Genomic DNA, 17,957 nt, shown 5'->3' on the forward strand with positions numbered 1-17,957 from the left:
CTCGGCAGCCAACTTTCAATTATGCTCGGAGCGCCACCACGGCTGCTGCAGGGAGAGCTGGGTCTGGACATGTTGAGGCTAGGAGGCATGCCTGCTAGGGGCAGAACAGGCGCTCGCGCAACCCCCTACTCCAGCCAGGAAGAACTCCATGCACTGACCTAGGGGGTATCCCTAATGTGCCAAGCTGCGGAGCTGGGGAGCGGTCAGAGTGCTATGAGGCTTGGCACCTTAAGGATACCCCCTAGGTCAGTGAATGGTGCTCTGCCCAGCTGGAGAGGGGGTTTGCGTGGTCACCTCATGGCTGCTTCGCCCCCGAGGCTGTGCCCGGCTCTTCGGGAGCCAGTTCGCAAGGGAGCAGCCGCTCGGCAATTCCCCCCTCCGGCCAGGCAGAATGCCACTCCCCAACCTAGTGGTATCCCAAAGGTGCCAAGCAATGTGAGCGCCTTTCTCCCCCCTCAGCTCCTGCAGTTTGGCGCCTTCAGGATACCGCTATGTCAGTGAGCGGTGCTCTGCCTGGCCGGAGGGGGTTTGTCCAGGGGGTTTATTTTCAGGGGTGGGCTTATATTTTTGCCCATGCGAAAAATGCGGCAAAGCTTTAGTTTCAGGACAGGTTGCATTTTCGGGGAAACACGGTATTATCTGGGCTTCAATATGCTATAGCTTGTATTAATTATGCTTTGATAAACCAGCATAGCTAGGTTGCCCGTAACACTAAATCATTTTTATGAATAACACTGCCCAGGTTTACACACATAGCTAAGCCAAAAACTCAGATTATGGCTAAGCATTGGAGTACAAATTCAGCCACTAGCTATTCTCACATACAGCTATTAATCACTGACATAATGCCGTTTCGTAATGGATACATTCACACATTATTCCAGGCTAAAAACTGGTGATATTAAGCCTGAATGCAAAATCCATTTTAAAGGGATTTAAATAGATTTCATGTGGCATTAAATAGCAGTGATTAGTACCTTATTACATATCCTCTTCTTATTCCTCATGCCTTGTTCCTACATTACAATTGTAAGTCACTCTTGTAAGGTCTGCATGAAATGGAAAGCTACGATCTGTCACAAATCAGTGTAGCTATAACTAACAGGAACTAGAGATTACAATTAATAGAGATGAAGACTCAATCCCAATTTACAAATACAGAAAGAAGCAAAATATTTAAACTTTGGACTTATTGAAGGATATTTTTGAACAATGGTCTGAGAAGTTGATTTTAAGAGTGACAGCCTCTACAAACAGACTCTGTTTAAAAGATGCTATGGAAGAGGAACAACTATTAGCTGACTTGATTCAGAGTGATTTAAAGATGGATTTAAAAATGACATGGAAAAAGATGTTACACAAGACCGATTGATTCATTAATAATTAAAAGAGGTGTACAAAGCTGGTTTATTTGATTGAGGTTAAAAGAGATACATTGCTACCTCTGGTAACACTTAATAGACTTTTGCTGATCAGGACTGAAACAATACGGCTATAAGGATTGTTAATGGATAAGAGATGGGATATGGGGAAAAGAGATCTTTTGTTGTATTTTAAGAATATGTGATAAATTACTGAAATTATTTATACTTTTGATGAAAAGGAGTCTCTCTCTCTCCCCGTCTCTCTCTCTCCCCCATCTCTCTCTCCCTCTCTCACATACACACACAGAGATGGCATTTTAACATTAAGGATGTGATGCGAAAACCTCTATGGAATAAGTTCACATTTCCATACACTTGGTTTATATTGACTTATGCCCTTCAACAGCAATTGAAGCTGCAACATAACAAACTACCCTTGAAATCAGGTCAACCTCAGAGTAATTTGCGACAAGATGGGGGTAGAGAGGAAGTACTGTAGAAAAAAAAATTAAGGCATTTTAAGTATACCTCAATGTTCACACTGATCATGGTTGCACTCCTTATACTTTGAGAGGAAGTTCAAGATTAGTCTAGCTTCAAAAAAAGGAGGCATAAATCGAAAAATAAATTTTATTTTGCAAAAGGAAAACATGGATCCTGCAAACCATATTTTAAATATTTCATTCAAGCAGCTAGTTACCACCTTCTGTTAAGGTTTAAGACCATCGAGCATAAAAGGAGAAGTCTTGCAGATATATAGACCTTGATCTCACATCAGCTCTGCAGTTTCATGTGCAATTTGCTTTACGCTTCAAGGCTTGAATCACATTTCAAACTTACTATTGGCATTCTGTGTGCATTCACATCATGTACTTTATAACAGGAAAAATACTAAGTTTTACAAAAAGGAGGAGGGGCTTTGTGGTATATTCCCGCAAATGAGAGAGAACCCAGTAATATGTCGTCAACTTGCCTTTATTTTTAAAAGGATGTGATCTAATAATGCAAAACTTATAAATATACTTCTTGGTTATCTTGGTATCTTTTAACAGGTTTAAAATCAGAAATATTTCAGTTGTTTCACAAGGGAGTGTGTCTATTTATTCATACAAGCTGAGCCAAAGCCACAACTTTCTGTCTGAAGACTTGAGTCAGTATTTTAACCACCAGAGCCTCAAATGGCCTTCAAGGGAAGGGATTCTAGGGAAGTGATATCCTTGTGCAAACAGCACACATAAAAGAAGAGTTAGAACTTCAGCTTTTAATAATGTGGTTGTTGCACACATAGGTACCTGTTGTGGCCCAGCCGGTGCCGGTGCCGCTGCCACCAGACTCTGACAGCGAGGTGTCCTCTGAGTCGGCTCAAGAGGAGGTGGGGGACCCTGGACAGGGTTCCGACGCTGAGCAGGGCGCAGAGAGGCTGGTTGGCCACCAGGGGGCGCCTGAGGCATGGAGCAGTGGTGAAAGCCAAAGGAAGGGGGCTCCTGATGTCATGCCTTGGAGCAGTGGGGAGGAGTCACAGGACAGTGAGTCAGACAGCAGTGAGCTATTAGATGCTCGTTACCGACCTGCTACCCGGCGTAAGGAGCAATTGAGCAATTACCAGAGGTAATGGCTCTCAGCTGCTGATCATTAGACTCCTCTCCAGACTATAAAGGGACTGCTTGTGGACACACCCTTTGCAGGAATCAACTGATCATTGGAGTTGGGGAAGCTCAGATCTGTGTCCTACTTTGGCAGGCTGGATTGCTGCTAAAGGTTTTACCTGGATTACTGTCAATTTGTTCCCTGGACCTTGGCTGCTAAGGTGATTATCTGGAGCTTGGTAGCTGGATTGCTGCCCAGAGTGCTATCTTGACCTTGGCAGGCTGGATTGCTGCCAAGGTGGAACCTGTATGTCAATAAAGATCTTTGAAGAGACTTTGTGTCGGAGTGTCTTGGTATACAAGAGGAGGGGGTCAGAACAGATTGATTCCTGCCCCAAACAAAACTCCATTAAGTTGCAATGGAGCACCTACAAGCTGAGATGGCCCAGTTGGCTCAACTGATTGCTTTGCTGGCTGGTCAGGTCTCTCAGCTCCAGGGGCTTGCAAACCCCCTCCAGCCAAGGAGGAAATGTCCAGTGGCTACACCAGACAAGTTTGATGGCAAACAAGCAATGTTTGCAGCGTTCCTGGGCCAATGCCAGCTGTTTATCAGCTTGAGAGCGGAGGACTTTCCCACTGACCGGACGAAGGTGGGATTTATCATCAGCTTGCTCTCAGGCACAGCAGCGAGGTGGGCCACTCCATTGCTCTCCCAACCGAGCCCCCTGCTGGACGATTTTCAGGGTTTTTGTAACCATCTCCGGCTGATGTTTGAAGATCCCATTAAGGGGGAAACAGCCACCAGACTCCTGAAAGAGTTGCACCAAGGGCGTGGTTCTTTGCAGGATTATGTCAGCGAATTCCGGCTGCTTAGTCAGGACTCTGCTTGGAATGAGCCAGCCCTTATGGACACTTTCCAGGACGGCCTATCAGATGGCCTGCAGGACGAGCTTGTGAGGGTGGACAGGCCTCCAACGTTCGACGCGTTGGTTCATTTGTGCCTCCGGATAGACGCCCGGCTGCAGAGGTGGAGGCCTCGCCGCGTGTCCCAGGAGACCAAAAGGATGCCGGTCCCTCACGAGACTGCAGTTACACGGGAGGAGCCCATGGAGTTGGGTCCCGCCAAACCCCGCTTGTTGCGCACGGAGATGGACAGACGGCGTGCAGGGGGGTTGTGTTTCTACTGTGGGGATTTTGGACACTTGGCTTTGGTTTGCCCCAAAAAGGGTAGGGGGGCTGTGCGGACTGCGGCCTCCCCTCAGCAACGTGTCGGGGAAATGGGCGAGGCCCACTCTGAGGGAGACTTCGCGTCAGGCACAGGCCGGAACAGAGGCGGAGGGGCCTCCACGACATCTGATTCTTGCAGCGCACATTCTCTTGTCGGGTAGTCCGCAGGGAATTCCAGCCCATGCCTTGGTCGATTCCGGGGCTACCACGAATTTTATGGATGCAGCGTTTGTCACGAAATATCACGTCCCTCTGTGCCTGGTAGACCCTCCGATGCGAGTGGAGACCATTGACGGCCGGGTGCTTCTGTCTGGGCCCATCAAGAACGCCACGCAGCCTTTGTGCCTGATCCTCGGGGAGCATGAGGAGGCCATTCAATTTTACGTGGCTTCGGGTCTGCATTTCCCCGTGGTGTTGGGCTTGGCTTGGCTGCGGGCGCACGATCCCCAGATCCACTGGTCGCAGAACCGCATCTTGTTCCCGTCCTTGCAATGCGTGGACCATACCCGTCATGTTTGCGCGGCTCAGGTGCCCAGTTCGGCCGAGGTGACAGTGCCGCCGGATTTAGCGGAGTTCGCGGACGTGTTTAGTGAGCAGGAGGCGGATCAACTGCCACCGCACCGGCCTTACGACTGTCCCATTGACCTGGTACCTGATGCGAAACTCCCGACGGGCCGCCTATACTCCATGTCTGAACCGGAGTTGGCCGCATTGCGGGACTTCCTTGACAAGAACCTGGCCCGGGGTTTTATCCGGCCTTCGTCTTCGCCCTTGTCTGCCCCGGTTTTGTTCGTCAAAAAGAAGACCGGGGATCTAAGACTTTGTTGCGATTACCGGCGCTTGAACGCCATCACGATCCGTAATCGCTACCCGTTGCCTCTGATTCCCGAGTTGTTGGAGCGGCTCCGGGAGGCCGTGGTGTTTACAAAACTGGACTTACGTGGAGCTTACAATCTGGTTCGAGTCAGGGCGGGGGACGAATGGAAGACAGCCTTTGGCACCCGATACGGACATTTTGAGTATACGGTCATGCCGTTCGGGTTGACCAATGCCCCAGCTGTCTTCCAACATTTTATGAACGATATCTTTCAGGACCTTTTGGATCAGTTTGTCGTCATCTACCTGGATGACATCTTGATCTACTCTACGTCTCGGAAGGATCATCAACAGCACTTGCGTCAGGTCTTGCAGCGCCTTCGAAAGCATCGCTTGTTTGCCAAGCTGGAGAAGTGTCAGTTCTGGCAGACCACCATCGAGTTCCTGGGGCACCGTATATCCCCTGAAGGAATTGCAATGGAGCCAGGCAAGGTGGAGGCATTACGAAGTTGGCAATCTCCTCGACGGATGAAAGACGTTCAGAGACTCCTCGGGTTTGCCAACTACTACCGGTCCTTCATCCCCGGCTTTGCTTTCTTGACCGCGCCCCTCACTCGGCTCCTGCAAAAGAAAGTGCCGTTTCACTGGGGGTCCACGGAACAACAAGCGTTCGTGGCCTTGAAGCGCGCTTTTACAAAGGAGCCGATCTTGAAACACCCTGATCCCCATCGCCCCTTTGTAGTCGAGGCGGATGCGTCCGACATCGCGGTGGGGGCGGTGTTATTGCAGGCTCACGCCCCTGATGGCACCCTTTTCCCTTGCGCCTATTACTCTCGGAAACTCAATCCTTCCGAGCGCAATTATACCATCTGGGAGAAGGAGTTGCTGGCTATCAAGGCGGCGTTCGAAGCCTGGCGACATCACCTGGAGGGGGCCAGGCATCAGGTCGAAGTCCGGACAGACCATCGGAATCTGGAGTTTTTGACAACAGCGCGGAAGCTCAATCAGCGCCAGATCCGGTGGTCTCTGTTTTTTGCCCGGTTCCACTTCAAGGTCACGTATATCCCCAGTGCCTTGAACCAGAGGGCGGATGCCCTATCTAGAAAGCCGGAGTACTCAGACCCTGCTGACTCACTGCCCCCCCGGACGGTCCTACCCGTCGAGTCCTTCGCTGCAATCCAGGAACCCGTGGATTTACGGTCATTGATACGGAATGCGCAGCAAAACGACGAGTGGGTGGAACAACGGCGGGCAGAGGTAGGGCCAACATCCCCGTGGACCTTTGACAAGGACCTTTTGAGGTATCGGGATCGGCTCTACGTCCCTGCAGGACCGCTCCGTGGATTGGTTCTCTCCCAATGTCATGACACTCCGGCAGCGGGACACTTTGGCCTGTTCAAAACTTTGCACCTGTTTTCCCGTACGTTTTGGTGGTCTCGCCTGCGACACGACGTGCAGACGTACGTCACGTCATGTGTGCAGTGTCGACAGGCCAAATCAGCGACGGGAGCTCCTCCAGGCTTGCTACAGCCATTGCCGACCCCGGACAGACCCTGGGGAGCCGTGTCCATGGACTTCTTGACGGAACTGCCTCCGTCGTCCGGTTTCACTACGGTCCTAGTGGTGGTGGACATGCTCACCAAGATGGCGCATTTCATCCCCTGCCAGAGATTGCCGACAGCCCGCGCCACCGCCCGCATGTTCATCCAGCACGTGTTCCGGCTGCACGGCCTACCTGACCGGGTCGTCTCTGATCGTGGTACACAATTCACGGCCCAGTTCTGGAAAGGGCTGATGGCCGCTCTTGACGTTCAAGTTTGTCTGTCCTCGGCGCACCATCCCGAAACCGATGGAGGGACGGAGAAGGTGATTGGGATTCTGGAACAATATCTGCGCTGCTTCGTGAACCAGCAGCAGAACAATTGGGCGGAGTACCTCGCCGTGGCGGAGTTTGCGTTCAACAACTCGCAGCACTCCTCCACACGGACGATGCCTTTCATGGCGAACGTCGGGTACCACCCTCGTTTTTTCCCTCTCACCCCCGTGGACTCTCCGGGCCCCGCAGCGCAGGATTTCCTCTCTGAGCTTCAGGCGGTTCACCAGATGGTGCGCCGCTACTTGAATCAGGCGAAGGAGGATTACAAGCGGGTGGCGGACAGGTCTCGCCGTGCGGTGCCGGAATTGGCCGTGGGTGATCGCGTGTGGTTGTCCACGCGGCATCTTCCGTCCCACCGGCCTACGAGGAAGTTGGACCACCGGTATCTGGGGCCGTTCCCTGTGGAGGCCGTTATCAATCCGGTGGCCTATCACCTGACCCTCCCGCGCTCGATGCGAGTACACCCGGTGTTCCATCGCTCGCTCCTGATCCCTGAGCGGTCGGATTGTCCTCTCCGATGTCCCTCTTCGCCCCTGCCGTCGTCGCCTGAGGTGCACGCACGGCCATCGCACAGAGTGACCCGGATCCGTGACTCGAGATGGCTCAAGGGTCGGTTCCAGTATTTGGTCGACTGGGCGGACGAGGACTCGGACGGTGGGACCTGGACCGATGCGACGGCTGTGCATGCTCCAGCTTTGGTGCGGGCCTATCATGGACGTTTTCCCTCCCGACCGCATCCCGAGCGTCAGGCCCGGGGGAAGGGCCCTGCGGTGAGGGATAGTGTTGTGGCCCAGCCGCTGCCGCTGCCGCTGCCACCAGACTCTGACAGCGAGGTGTCCTCTGAGTCGGCTCAAGAGGAGGTGGGGGACCCGGGACAGGGTTCCGATGCTGAGCAGGGCGCAGAGAGGCTGGTTGGCCACCAGGGGGCGCCTGAGGCATGGAGCAGTGGTGAAAGCCAAAGGAAGGGGGCTCCTGATGTCATGCCTTGGAGCAGTGGGGAGGAGTCACAGGACAGTGAGTCAGACAGCAGTGAGCTATTAGATGCTCGTTACCGACCTGCTACCCAGCGTAAGGAGCAATTGAGCAATTACCAGAGGTAATGGCTCTCAGCTGCTGATCATTAGACTCCTCTCCAGACTATAAAGGGACTGCTTGTGGACACACCCTTTGCAGGAATCAACTGATCATTGGAGTTGGAGAAGCTCAGATCTGTGTCCTACTTTGGCAGGCTGGATTGCTGCTAAAGGTTTTACCTGGATTACTGTCAATTTGTTCCCTGGACCTTGGCTGCTAAGGTGATTATCTGGAGCTTGGTAGCTGGATTGCTGCCAAGGGGTGTCGCTGTAGCTGGATTGCTGCCCAGAGTGCTATCTTGACCTTGGCAGGCTGGATTGCTGCCAAGGTGGAACCTGTATGTCAATAAAGATCTTTGAAGAGACTTTGTGTCGGAGTGTCTTGGTATACAAGAGGAGGGGGTCAGAACAGGTACCATAGCTACAACTTGTATTGTATTTGTATTGTTATTGAATTAGAAACTTTTTGTACTTGCAGTCTGAGTGCAGTTTGGGGATTGAAATTTTCAGGAGACATACAATTCAGACTGATTTCGGGTGTTTCAGTATGATAAAATAGTACTAATGCATACAGACTTCCAGTGACGTGCGGTGAGGTTTATGGCTGGTGAGGCTGGTGACGTCATCAGGAAGACGTGTGCTGGAGTCTCAGGCTGCCTCAGCCTCCAGCACACGTGATCCCATTCCCCGCCTTCCTGAGTGTGCTCTACTGGCTCGCGCTCTGCAGTCCTCGAAAGCGACTGGGGAATGACGAGAACCTTCCTGCCTCTGCTGGACGTTGCACGCTCCTCGCGACTGCATATTGCAGTCACGAGGAGCGCGCGAAATCCAGCAGAGGCAGGAAGGCTCTCGTCATTCCCCAGTCGCTTTCGTGCCTTCGTCATCCGGGAGCGCCGACAACATTTCTGCCTCCGCCCTCCGCAGCTCCCAGGCGCGCCCAGATGGAGGTAGCCAGAATGGTGCCGAGGCAGTCCGGCGGACGAGCGACCAAGGATCAGGCTGCCTCGCTCGCTCTTTTGTCCGCCCGGACCACCTCGGCGTCGCTGTGGCTACATCCGTCCGGGAGCTGCGGAGGGCGGAGGCAGAAATGTTGTCGGCGCTCCCGGATGACGAAGGCACGAAAGCGACAGTCGTTTTCGTGCCTTTGTCATCCGGGAGCGCCAACAACATTTCTACCTCCGCAGCTTCCGGGCGTGGCCGGACGGATGTATATAATATTATAATATATAATATTATATACTATTATTTCATGAAGAGAGGTGAGGCTCTGCCTCCCTTGCCTCCCCTGACCGCACGTCCCTGCAGACTTCATTGTGCAGGTAATCCTTGATTTACGATTGTTTGACAAAGTTACAGCAGCCTCAGAAAAAGTGACTTATGACCTAAACCTGCACTTACAATCGTTGCACTACCCCCCCAGTCATGTGATTGTAATTTGGGTACTTGGCAACTAGCTTGTATTTATGATTATGCATTTGCTATTAAATGACTGGTATTCTAAAATTCCAGAAAAGTGACTAAATTATTGTGATAAACAATTATTGTTAGAAGTCACGGGACCAAAGTTTCTCTTATAAATGGACTATACTGAATGCTTTATTAACATTTTTATACAGAACCCTGACACATGCTTTAGTAAAATATAAAAGAATAATATTTGAATATTTTGTATACCAGATAAAACATTTTATTTGCAACTCTGCATTTTACAAGCAACGTTTGCTCCCTTTTGCAAGTATTTGCTTCAGGCAAAATAATAGAAATGATAGGATGATTCTGAATGATAGAAAAGAGGTATTATTTCTACCAAGCTCTACTTTTTTCTACCAAGGAATGAAATATATATATTGGCTCCAATGCATTCCCTCTTCCAATTTAATATTGTAATCCACCAAGAGATAAGATAGCAGTGAATAAAGTTTAATAAATAAAATAAAATTTAATAAATAAAATTTGACAATAGCAAGTCAATGTGACCGTATTTTCCGATATGAATGGATATCACTTCATTTGTTAATTATAAATTGATCGTGTGCTTACAAATATAAGCACTGCCATTTTGGCAAAAACTTGCATGCTACTGCAACATAATTGTTAAAAATACATTAAAATACTCACTCTGCTATGAGCAGGGGACACATGAAAATGCCTATTCGTTGTAAACACTGAATTCACTAGAATGTCTCTATCCTTATTAGGGTTGTAAGCATAGAGCATTTTAGCTTTGGGCAGCCCCAGTCGCCTAAGGAAACAAGAAAAGGTGAAATAGGAAGACAGTGCTAAAGATTACTCTTTTTGCTCCAACTCAGTTTCAACACTACAGAATTACATTCCACAAAAATAATATTATTTTCAACACAATTTGAAAAAAGATAATTTTGCAATAACTGAAGACATAGTATCAATGCCATGGTTTTACAATGACACAAATACTTCTTTCCTAGTATTGTGGCTCTCTCAATATTTGTTGATTTCAATGTATTATCCAAATATTGCCTTTTCATTTGCCTTTCACAGCAGAATCAAACCAGAAGAGTATTGCTTGAATATGCTGAATTGGGTTTTGGATAAGGACAAACTATGGCTGAAATTAGCAGAGACTCAACATAGTAACAATACATGAGCCTTGCCTTGATCACATCGTAACAAACCATGGTTTGATATAACACTACATCTGTGATGTAAGTAGGTATAGATTATAAAGCAAGTTAATATAGCTCTTTTACATACTCCTCTTAAGAGCTGTAATTATTTTAAAAGTTAGCTAATGTGCTGCTTCTTTCATAATTAAAATATATATTTGTTATCTGTTCATTATTTACTTTTATTTTCATAATCACCTGAAAATATTGATACATCTTATATAATAATTGTAATGAGAAATGCAAATAGACAAAAGGCTCTTTTCTTGAAAACATTATTTTTGTATTATATACTTTTTGCCTTTATTCTGAAAAATTGCCAAATACTCACTGCATTCCAAAATGGAGAATAGAAGGATGAAAATGAAGAATCTTGCCATCAGGCATTTTTGCAGAAAACCTGAAAAAGAATATAGGAATAACTATAGAATCTTATTAGATAAAGAGAACACATAAACACCCCTTCAATTAAATGTGTAGCATGCCATTTAGTGCTTTGTTTATTTGGTAATTCCATTTCTGTATTACTAGACTATATAAAATTCTGGATATTGGGATACTAAATTTCAGAATATTCTATCCAAATGTAATAAAACCTTTTCAAGAATTCAGTTACATGTAAACTATTCTGTAATGGCTAATTTAAAAGTGTTTGAGAATATGGAGGACACATAAGGAAAACTGCCATTCCATCATTCAGAAGTCAACCCTGCTGTTAGTCTTATGCAATTGAGGCTTGCTAGTTTAAACATTTGGGGTGGGGGGGTTGTTCCTAAGCAGGTTTATTCCAATCAGCCCACAGTCAATATTACTGCATCTGTAGCTTAATCTTACAACCTATAGGGCCACCGAGTGAAAAATTCCTAGAAATTGGGAAAACAAATCTGACACTGTTTGAACAAAATGCACTAGCATATATACACTTTTTCATTGATAGTCCCAACATATTGTGCTTTGCAATGATTAAGGAAGGAAGGAACAATAGCATCGATAACTATCACCAAATCTAAGTGTCGCAAGAAAGACTGTATCTAGTACACCAGAAATGTTATTTCCTGCAACCACAGTGACAACCCAGGAGTACTTCCCCATTACACATTTACTCTTTTAGGACTTATCAAGACCAGTTTCCGATGCAATAATAGTATCTTGACCACCTATCCAAATTTCTGTTTTTTTCTGCCTCATCTAGCTCATCATCAAATGCAGGAAATATTCAGAAGCATCACTTTCTTCCATATGGAACACAGAGCTACACATTTGACTGTTATTGCATATTTATAGTATGTAAATCTCTAACTGATGTCCTCCCAGTAATTTCATTTACATATTAAATAGCATTGGAACAGGACTGAATGTTGTAGAAAAAATAAATACTGAAAGGGCATCACCCACCACCATTATCTTCTAGACCAGGGGTATCAAACTGGATTTCTTCGAGGGCTGGATCGGCATTGTAGTTGTCCTTCGCAGGTCAGTTGGGGAAGGTGGACGGAACGGATGTCTCCTGCAGCACCCTGCTGGCCAAAACGGGGCACGTGGGGCATGTGCCCCCCCATGGCCCATTTTCACTAGCGGAGGCACCACAGGCCGGTCCTTTGCTATATCCAGGCCAGCCCTGTGGGCCAGATCTAAGCAGCCCACAGGCCTTGAGTTTGACACCCCTGTTCTAGACATAATCTCACTCTCAGAACCAAAAGAATACCATATTTTTCTGGACATTTTTTTAAAAAATGTGAATATTTCAATACTTCTTGTTGGCCTCAACAAGGTAATGTAGTATGCAACAATCTGCCCTTAACAAAAACAAAGTAGGATATGCTGCATGATCTGCCTGTTACTAAAGTGCCAAAGCCTCTGCTCCAATGGGGGGGGGGAATCACTGAACTATACTGACTCTCAGCCTCTCAACTTGGTACACAGCAAAAAGACATTTCAGGTTCAACAGCAAGATAGTAGAGGTTCAAGAGAGTAACCAGGCCTCTGCACACCTGCCTCATCAGTTTCTAGTGTAGCTCACCCATACAGCAGTGTCAGCACCGTATTCTGATATTTACATCTCTACATCTCTCAAAAAGTGATACTTTTGAAAGTTTATATATATATATGACTTGTTAATTAGAAGCAGGAGGATGCATATATGTGATCTTATTTTTATCTTCACATGAGAAAACTCTCAGAAGCTTTTATTTCAGATAAAGAATATTTTTAATTGTACATAGCTTATCCAAAAAATTACACTGAAGTCAGGACCTAGCTTTGATCACAATGCCAAAGGCAACACATGTTACCAAGTTTCTTAGTTTTCTCCTATGTATTCATTTGCATAATATCTATTCCCAGCTTTCTACACACCTTTGAATCGGTTTTTGTCTATGAATCAGCTTCTAAGAACATAAGCCTACAGCTATATTAAATTCCATGTATGCAATCAGCAGCACAACTTCATTACAATTTAATCATATAAATATACAGTATCGATGAAGACAGTACATTTCAAAGTCAGATGCAGTGGTAGGTTTCAATTTTTTTTTTAACCTACTCTGTGGGTGTGGCCTCCTTTGTGGGAGTGGCTTGCCGGCCATGTGACCGGGTGGGAGTGGCTTGCCAGCCATGTGACTGGGTGGGAGTGGCTTGCCAGCAATGTGACCGGGTGGGAGTGGCTTGCTGGCCATGTGACCGGGTGGGAGTGGGATGTTAGAAGATCCCAAATGAAGTTAGAAAGGCTGGATCCCAAACCCAGCTGGCTTAACTGGGATAGTGGGAATAGGGGGTAGAGGTTCACCAAGGACCCTCCTCTCCTTTCCCCCCAAAAGCAGAGGGCGTCAGTATTTAGAGGGAGGTCTCCCAACTTCCCCCCTTTGTGTGTCACTCTTTCTCTCTCTCTCTTCCTCCCCCCATTTCTCTCCCCCCTTTCCTTCCTCCTCCTTTTCCTCTGCACGGTTCCCCCCCATTTTTCACGCTGAGCCATTGGGGGAGGTCAGAGGGAGAGACGGATTGAAGGGTGCAAAGAGATGGGGGCGTCCCATTTTGAGAAGCCTCCATTAGCAAAAGATCGCTGAGAGGAGGAACGGGAGGATTCCCCACCCCACTCAGCGCTGTTTTCAATGGGAGGCTTTCCCCCCCCCCTCAGCTCTTTCCCTTCCCAAAAGATCGCTGAGAGGAGGAACGGGAGGATTCCCCACCCCACTCAGCGCTGTTTTCAATGGGAGGCTTTCCCCCTCTCTCAGCTCTTTCCCTTCCCAAAAGATCGCTGAGAGGAGGAACGGGAGGATTCCCCACCTCACTCAGCGCTGTTTTCAATGGGAGGCTTTCCCCCTCTCAGCTCTTTCCCTTCCCAAAAGATCGCTGAGAGGAGGAAAGGGAGGATCCCCCACCCCACTCAGTGCTGTTTTCAATGGGAGGCTTACCGCCTCTCAGCTCTTTCCCTTCCCAAAAGATCGCTGAGAGGAGGAAAGGGGGGAGCGAGCAATGGAGTGGCTTCTGGATGGGCAGGGGCGAGCGAGTGAGTGATAGGGGCGGGGCAGGAACTTACTTCCGGATTCATTGACCAACAGGTTTGCCCGAACCAGTGCGAACCGGCAGGAACCCATCACTCGTCAGATGTAACATAAAAATTCAGCAAAAGATAACTGCTCTTATATTTGTAATCTGTTTTGTTGTCATAGTTGCCATATAACTTTGCCCATATTAACAGAATTGGTCTAAAACCTTAATTCTTCTGATCTTGTATTTCATAATGCTTAGACTGACAGATCCAATTGTTACACATATATCTGCTTTTGCAGTGACCTGTATGGCTAGATAAGAATATGAGCAGTGAAAAGCCTAAACTGAATGTTTTCCTTGCAAAACAGGAACAATTTCATTTGCTGTCTTCAACATTGCTTGTAATCACCCCAAGGCCTGCTATTCTGCCTTACTATGGCAGCGTGAGGGATGTTGTTGAGTGGAGTGAATAAAAAGCACTGGGAGTATACGTATGTCCAACAGGATTATCCAAGGCATGAAGCTCAAACAGTTGCCCAGCTCTAGAAGACTACAGAGATGACTTTGAAGTAACAATATGATACAGAAAAACATGAATCAATCCTGGGAAGGAAAGAAAATGATACTCAGAAATCTGAAGAAATGATGCCTTGATTCTGGATCAAGGAAGGAAAAATGCTGCAGGCTTTCAAGATTCTGTTGCTATAACAACAAAGCAGAGTTCCAATATTTCTTGTCCATTTCATGATCTGGCCTACTTGGAAGGCTGACACCAGCTAGAAGAAGCAGATATCTATATTACGTTGCAGTGTGATGATGATGGTGGTGGTGTGGGAGATATAGTGATAAAGACCATTTTATTGACAATAGCAAAGGCATAATTCTATATTTGTCAGGAAAAACCCAATGGTAAAACTACATGGAAAAAAAGATAAAGCTATTGACAATATAATGTTGGACAATGGGCCTTTCAGGTCAGATGGCACTAGGTATGCTACTAAAAAGAGCTGAGAACTTTTCAGAATTGCTTATAGTGTGACTTTCCAGATAGCAAGTTAAAGAGAATAAAATCTGAAGTTGTAAATATAGAAGTACTGTAGGAACATGGAATGTGAGCAGCTTAAAGACAGGAAAAGTCAACATAGCGAAAGACGAAATGAATTTACTACACTCTGACATCTTTGCATTAGAGAATTGAAATGGCCTGAAATGGAACACTTTAAGTTACACGATACTTATTACTCAAAAGATAATAAGCAAAGAAGTAATTGCACTGTTTTCAAAGTTATAAAAGATAAAGCAAATACAATATTTGGGTACAGTAATAAATGATAGAATAAAACCAGTTGATGTTACAGGTTGGGCATGTTTATGCTCTAATCACTATTACAGAAGAGGCTGACAAGGTTTATGGTCAACTTCAATATGAAATTGACAGAACGTGCAAGTAAGATGTTCCGCTTGTGCTTGGGGACTTGAATGCCAATGATGAAAATAAGGAAAAAATGTTATTGGATTGTGCGTATAGCAAGCAAATGAAAGAGGAAAACCACTTATCCGTTTTTGCCAATTCAATGACGTCTCTGTTGCTAACAGTCTTCAAACAACAAAAATGACACCTACACACATAAGATATCATCACATAAAACACAAAGAAATCAGACAGACTATATTACTACTAAAAGAAGATAGAAGAATTTAGTTACAACAACAGAGATGTGGCCAGAAGCTGACTGGAATAGACCATGAATGCTCATATGAAAGTTCTAAGTTAAAGTAGAAAACAGCCAACCACTTTCTACAAGGTGATCTTGGACTTGTGTGGGTTTTATACTTTAGATTTTTTTAATGTTGTAAACTTCCCAGAGTCACCATGTCCATTATAAATGATAAATTAATTAATTTTCAAGACACACATCAGGAATTAGAGAGCCTGTGTGATGTGGTCCTTAAGGCATCACGTTAGAAACGAAGGGAGACCATGAGCTCTAGTCTCACCTTAGGAACAGAGCCAGTTGGGTGACATGGGCAAGTCACACTTAGTCTTAGGAAAGAGAAATGGCAAACCATTTACAAAAATCCTTGCCATGAAAACTGCAGGACTATTCTAAGCTATTGCCACAAGTCAAAACATGACACAAAGGAACAACAAAAATTGAAATGGAATAGATAGTCAAACAGGCTCCAACAGTGGCAACTGCAAATCCAGTGAGACCCACAGCTGTAACTTTACCTAACTCTATCTTAACATGATATCCAAAAGTAGGTTACTTCCATTTAGAGGAATGAAGTTGAAATGAAATTATAAAATTAATATTCTGCCACAACTGGAGCTGCCCCTAAGTCATCAGCTGTCCAGGTCATAAGAACAGCCAGTCGATCCAAAGGGAAAACCATCACTGGCGTGAGATTATTAGCATCCCAAAATTATGGACAAAATAAACTTATTACATAAACAAATCTAAATATGAAATCCATTAAAATATACTAACAATATACTTTACACACACACACATAAACAAGTTAACTGCGGATAGAATTTTAACAGGCTTTTAAAAATAAAATTTCAAGAATACCTTTTATTAGCATGTGCATGTTGTAAGGGGTTATTAGCATGAAGCCAGCTCTTTGCTCCATTCTCTGACTTGATATTTTATATACTGAACTTCTTATCTATAAGCACTTAGGTTAAAAGTCCATGCAATCTGCATTGGCAGCTTTTATCCCAAAGGAGATTGTATATGCAAATCCAGCTTAACCTTGGCTTATGTTTTTAATACACAGATGTATCCCCATGGAATGACCAGGGATAATCTAGATCAGGGGTGTCCAAACTTGGGAACTTTAAGACTTGTGGACTTCAATTCTCAGAATTCCCCAGCCAGCCATGCTGGCTGGGGAATTCTGGGAGTTGAAGTCCACAAGTCTTAAAGTTCCCAAGTTTGGACACCCCTGATCTAGATCCAAATAGTCATAAATACTCTCCAAATAAAAGGGTAACTTTTAAAGAAAAAAAAGAGTTTGGCCCTTTTCTATGCACACTGAGGATATCTCTGTTATAAAGGGGGGAAATGCAATTAAAGAAGGGAAGAAGGAAATGCAATTTGAAGCAATAGGAAGTAAAATGTCATTACAACCGGCCACATATATATAGGTTATATATACATTATACATTAATACAATCCAATTCCTAGTCTTAAATAAACAATGTAAACTAGATTTTGCAATTATATAAAGGATCTGTCAATGTAAATAACCTGAATAGTTCAAGTCTAATCACAGAACTGAATGAATATATTGAATATTTTTAAAATGATATTATGTTACAACTATGGTCTGCTACATAAAATTAGTTTAAGTAAACTGCAGGTTGAAAAGCAATATGGTACTCTCTCAAAATATGCTTATTTAAAAATAGGAGCAAAAGAAAATGTGTTCTGGAGTATAATTGCCATTTGGAGAAATCCATGTAAGTATGCCCTCTAACTTTATGAAAAACATGTACAAACTTACAGTCCCCACTAGAATTGAATACAGTTAACGGGCTATCATCACACAACTAGCCATACAATTCAGAATTGTATCTTTCATTCAGAAAAAATAAAACTATAAAATCATTAACCAGCATTTTTCACTATTCTTCTAGGTAAAAGCAGCTCAAAACTTTTTGTCTTTCATAAGAAGCTTGGTTTAACAAACCATGATTGATATGGCCTTACTTGTAAGCAGAATAACCATGTATAGAGAAGTAAGTAACTATAAACATTCTTGTGATATTTGTTATGTCATACATTTGACTGATGGGCATATATGTATATACATACATAGGAAAGAGTTTAACAATCCTCTAATCCAAAGTCAAACTCGATTTTATTGAGGGCTGC

The 17,957-nt window shown here is 45.3% G+C and overlaps 1 protein-coding gene across 5 annotated transcripts in view; it reads right to left on the bottom strand.

Moving 5' to 3' along the window:
• Positions 1-17,957, bottom strand: part of TMEM131L (transmembrane 131 like) — a 92,505-nt gene that overhangs the window by 46,861 nt on the left and 27,687 nt on the right. For all 5 annotated transcript variants that reach the window (XM_081959105.1, XM_081959104.1, XM_081959106.1 and 2 more), the window contains exons 4-5: positions 10,916-10,984; positions 10,061-10,184 (exon numbers count right to left, since the gene is read on the bottom strand). In XM_081959105.1, coding sequence (XP_081815231.1) covers positions 10,061-10,184; positions 10,916-10,984 — 193 coding nt within the window. The remainder of the gene's footprint in view (positions 1-10,060; positions 10,185-10,915; positions 10,985-17,957) is intronic.

This window comes from Natrix helvetica, assembly GCF_964273705.1.
Source record: "Natrix helvetica genome assembly, chromosome: 7".
Lineage (NCBI taxonomy): Eukaryota > Metazoa > Chordata > Lepidosauria > Squamata > Natricidae > Natrix > Natrix helvetica.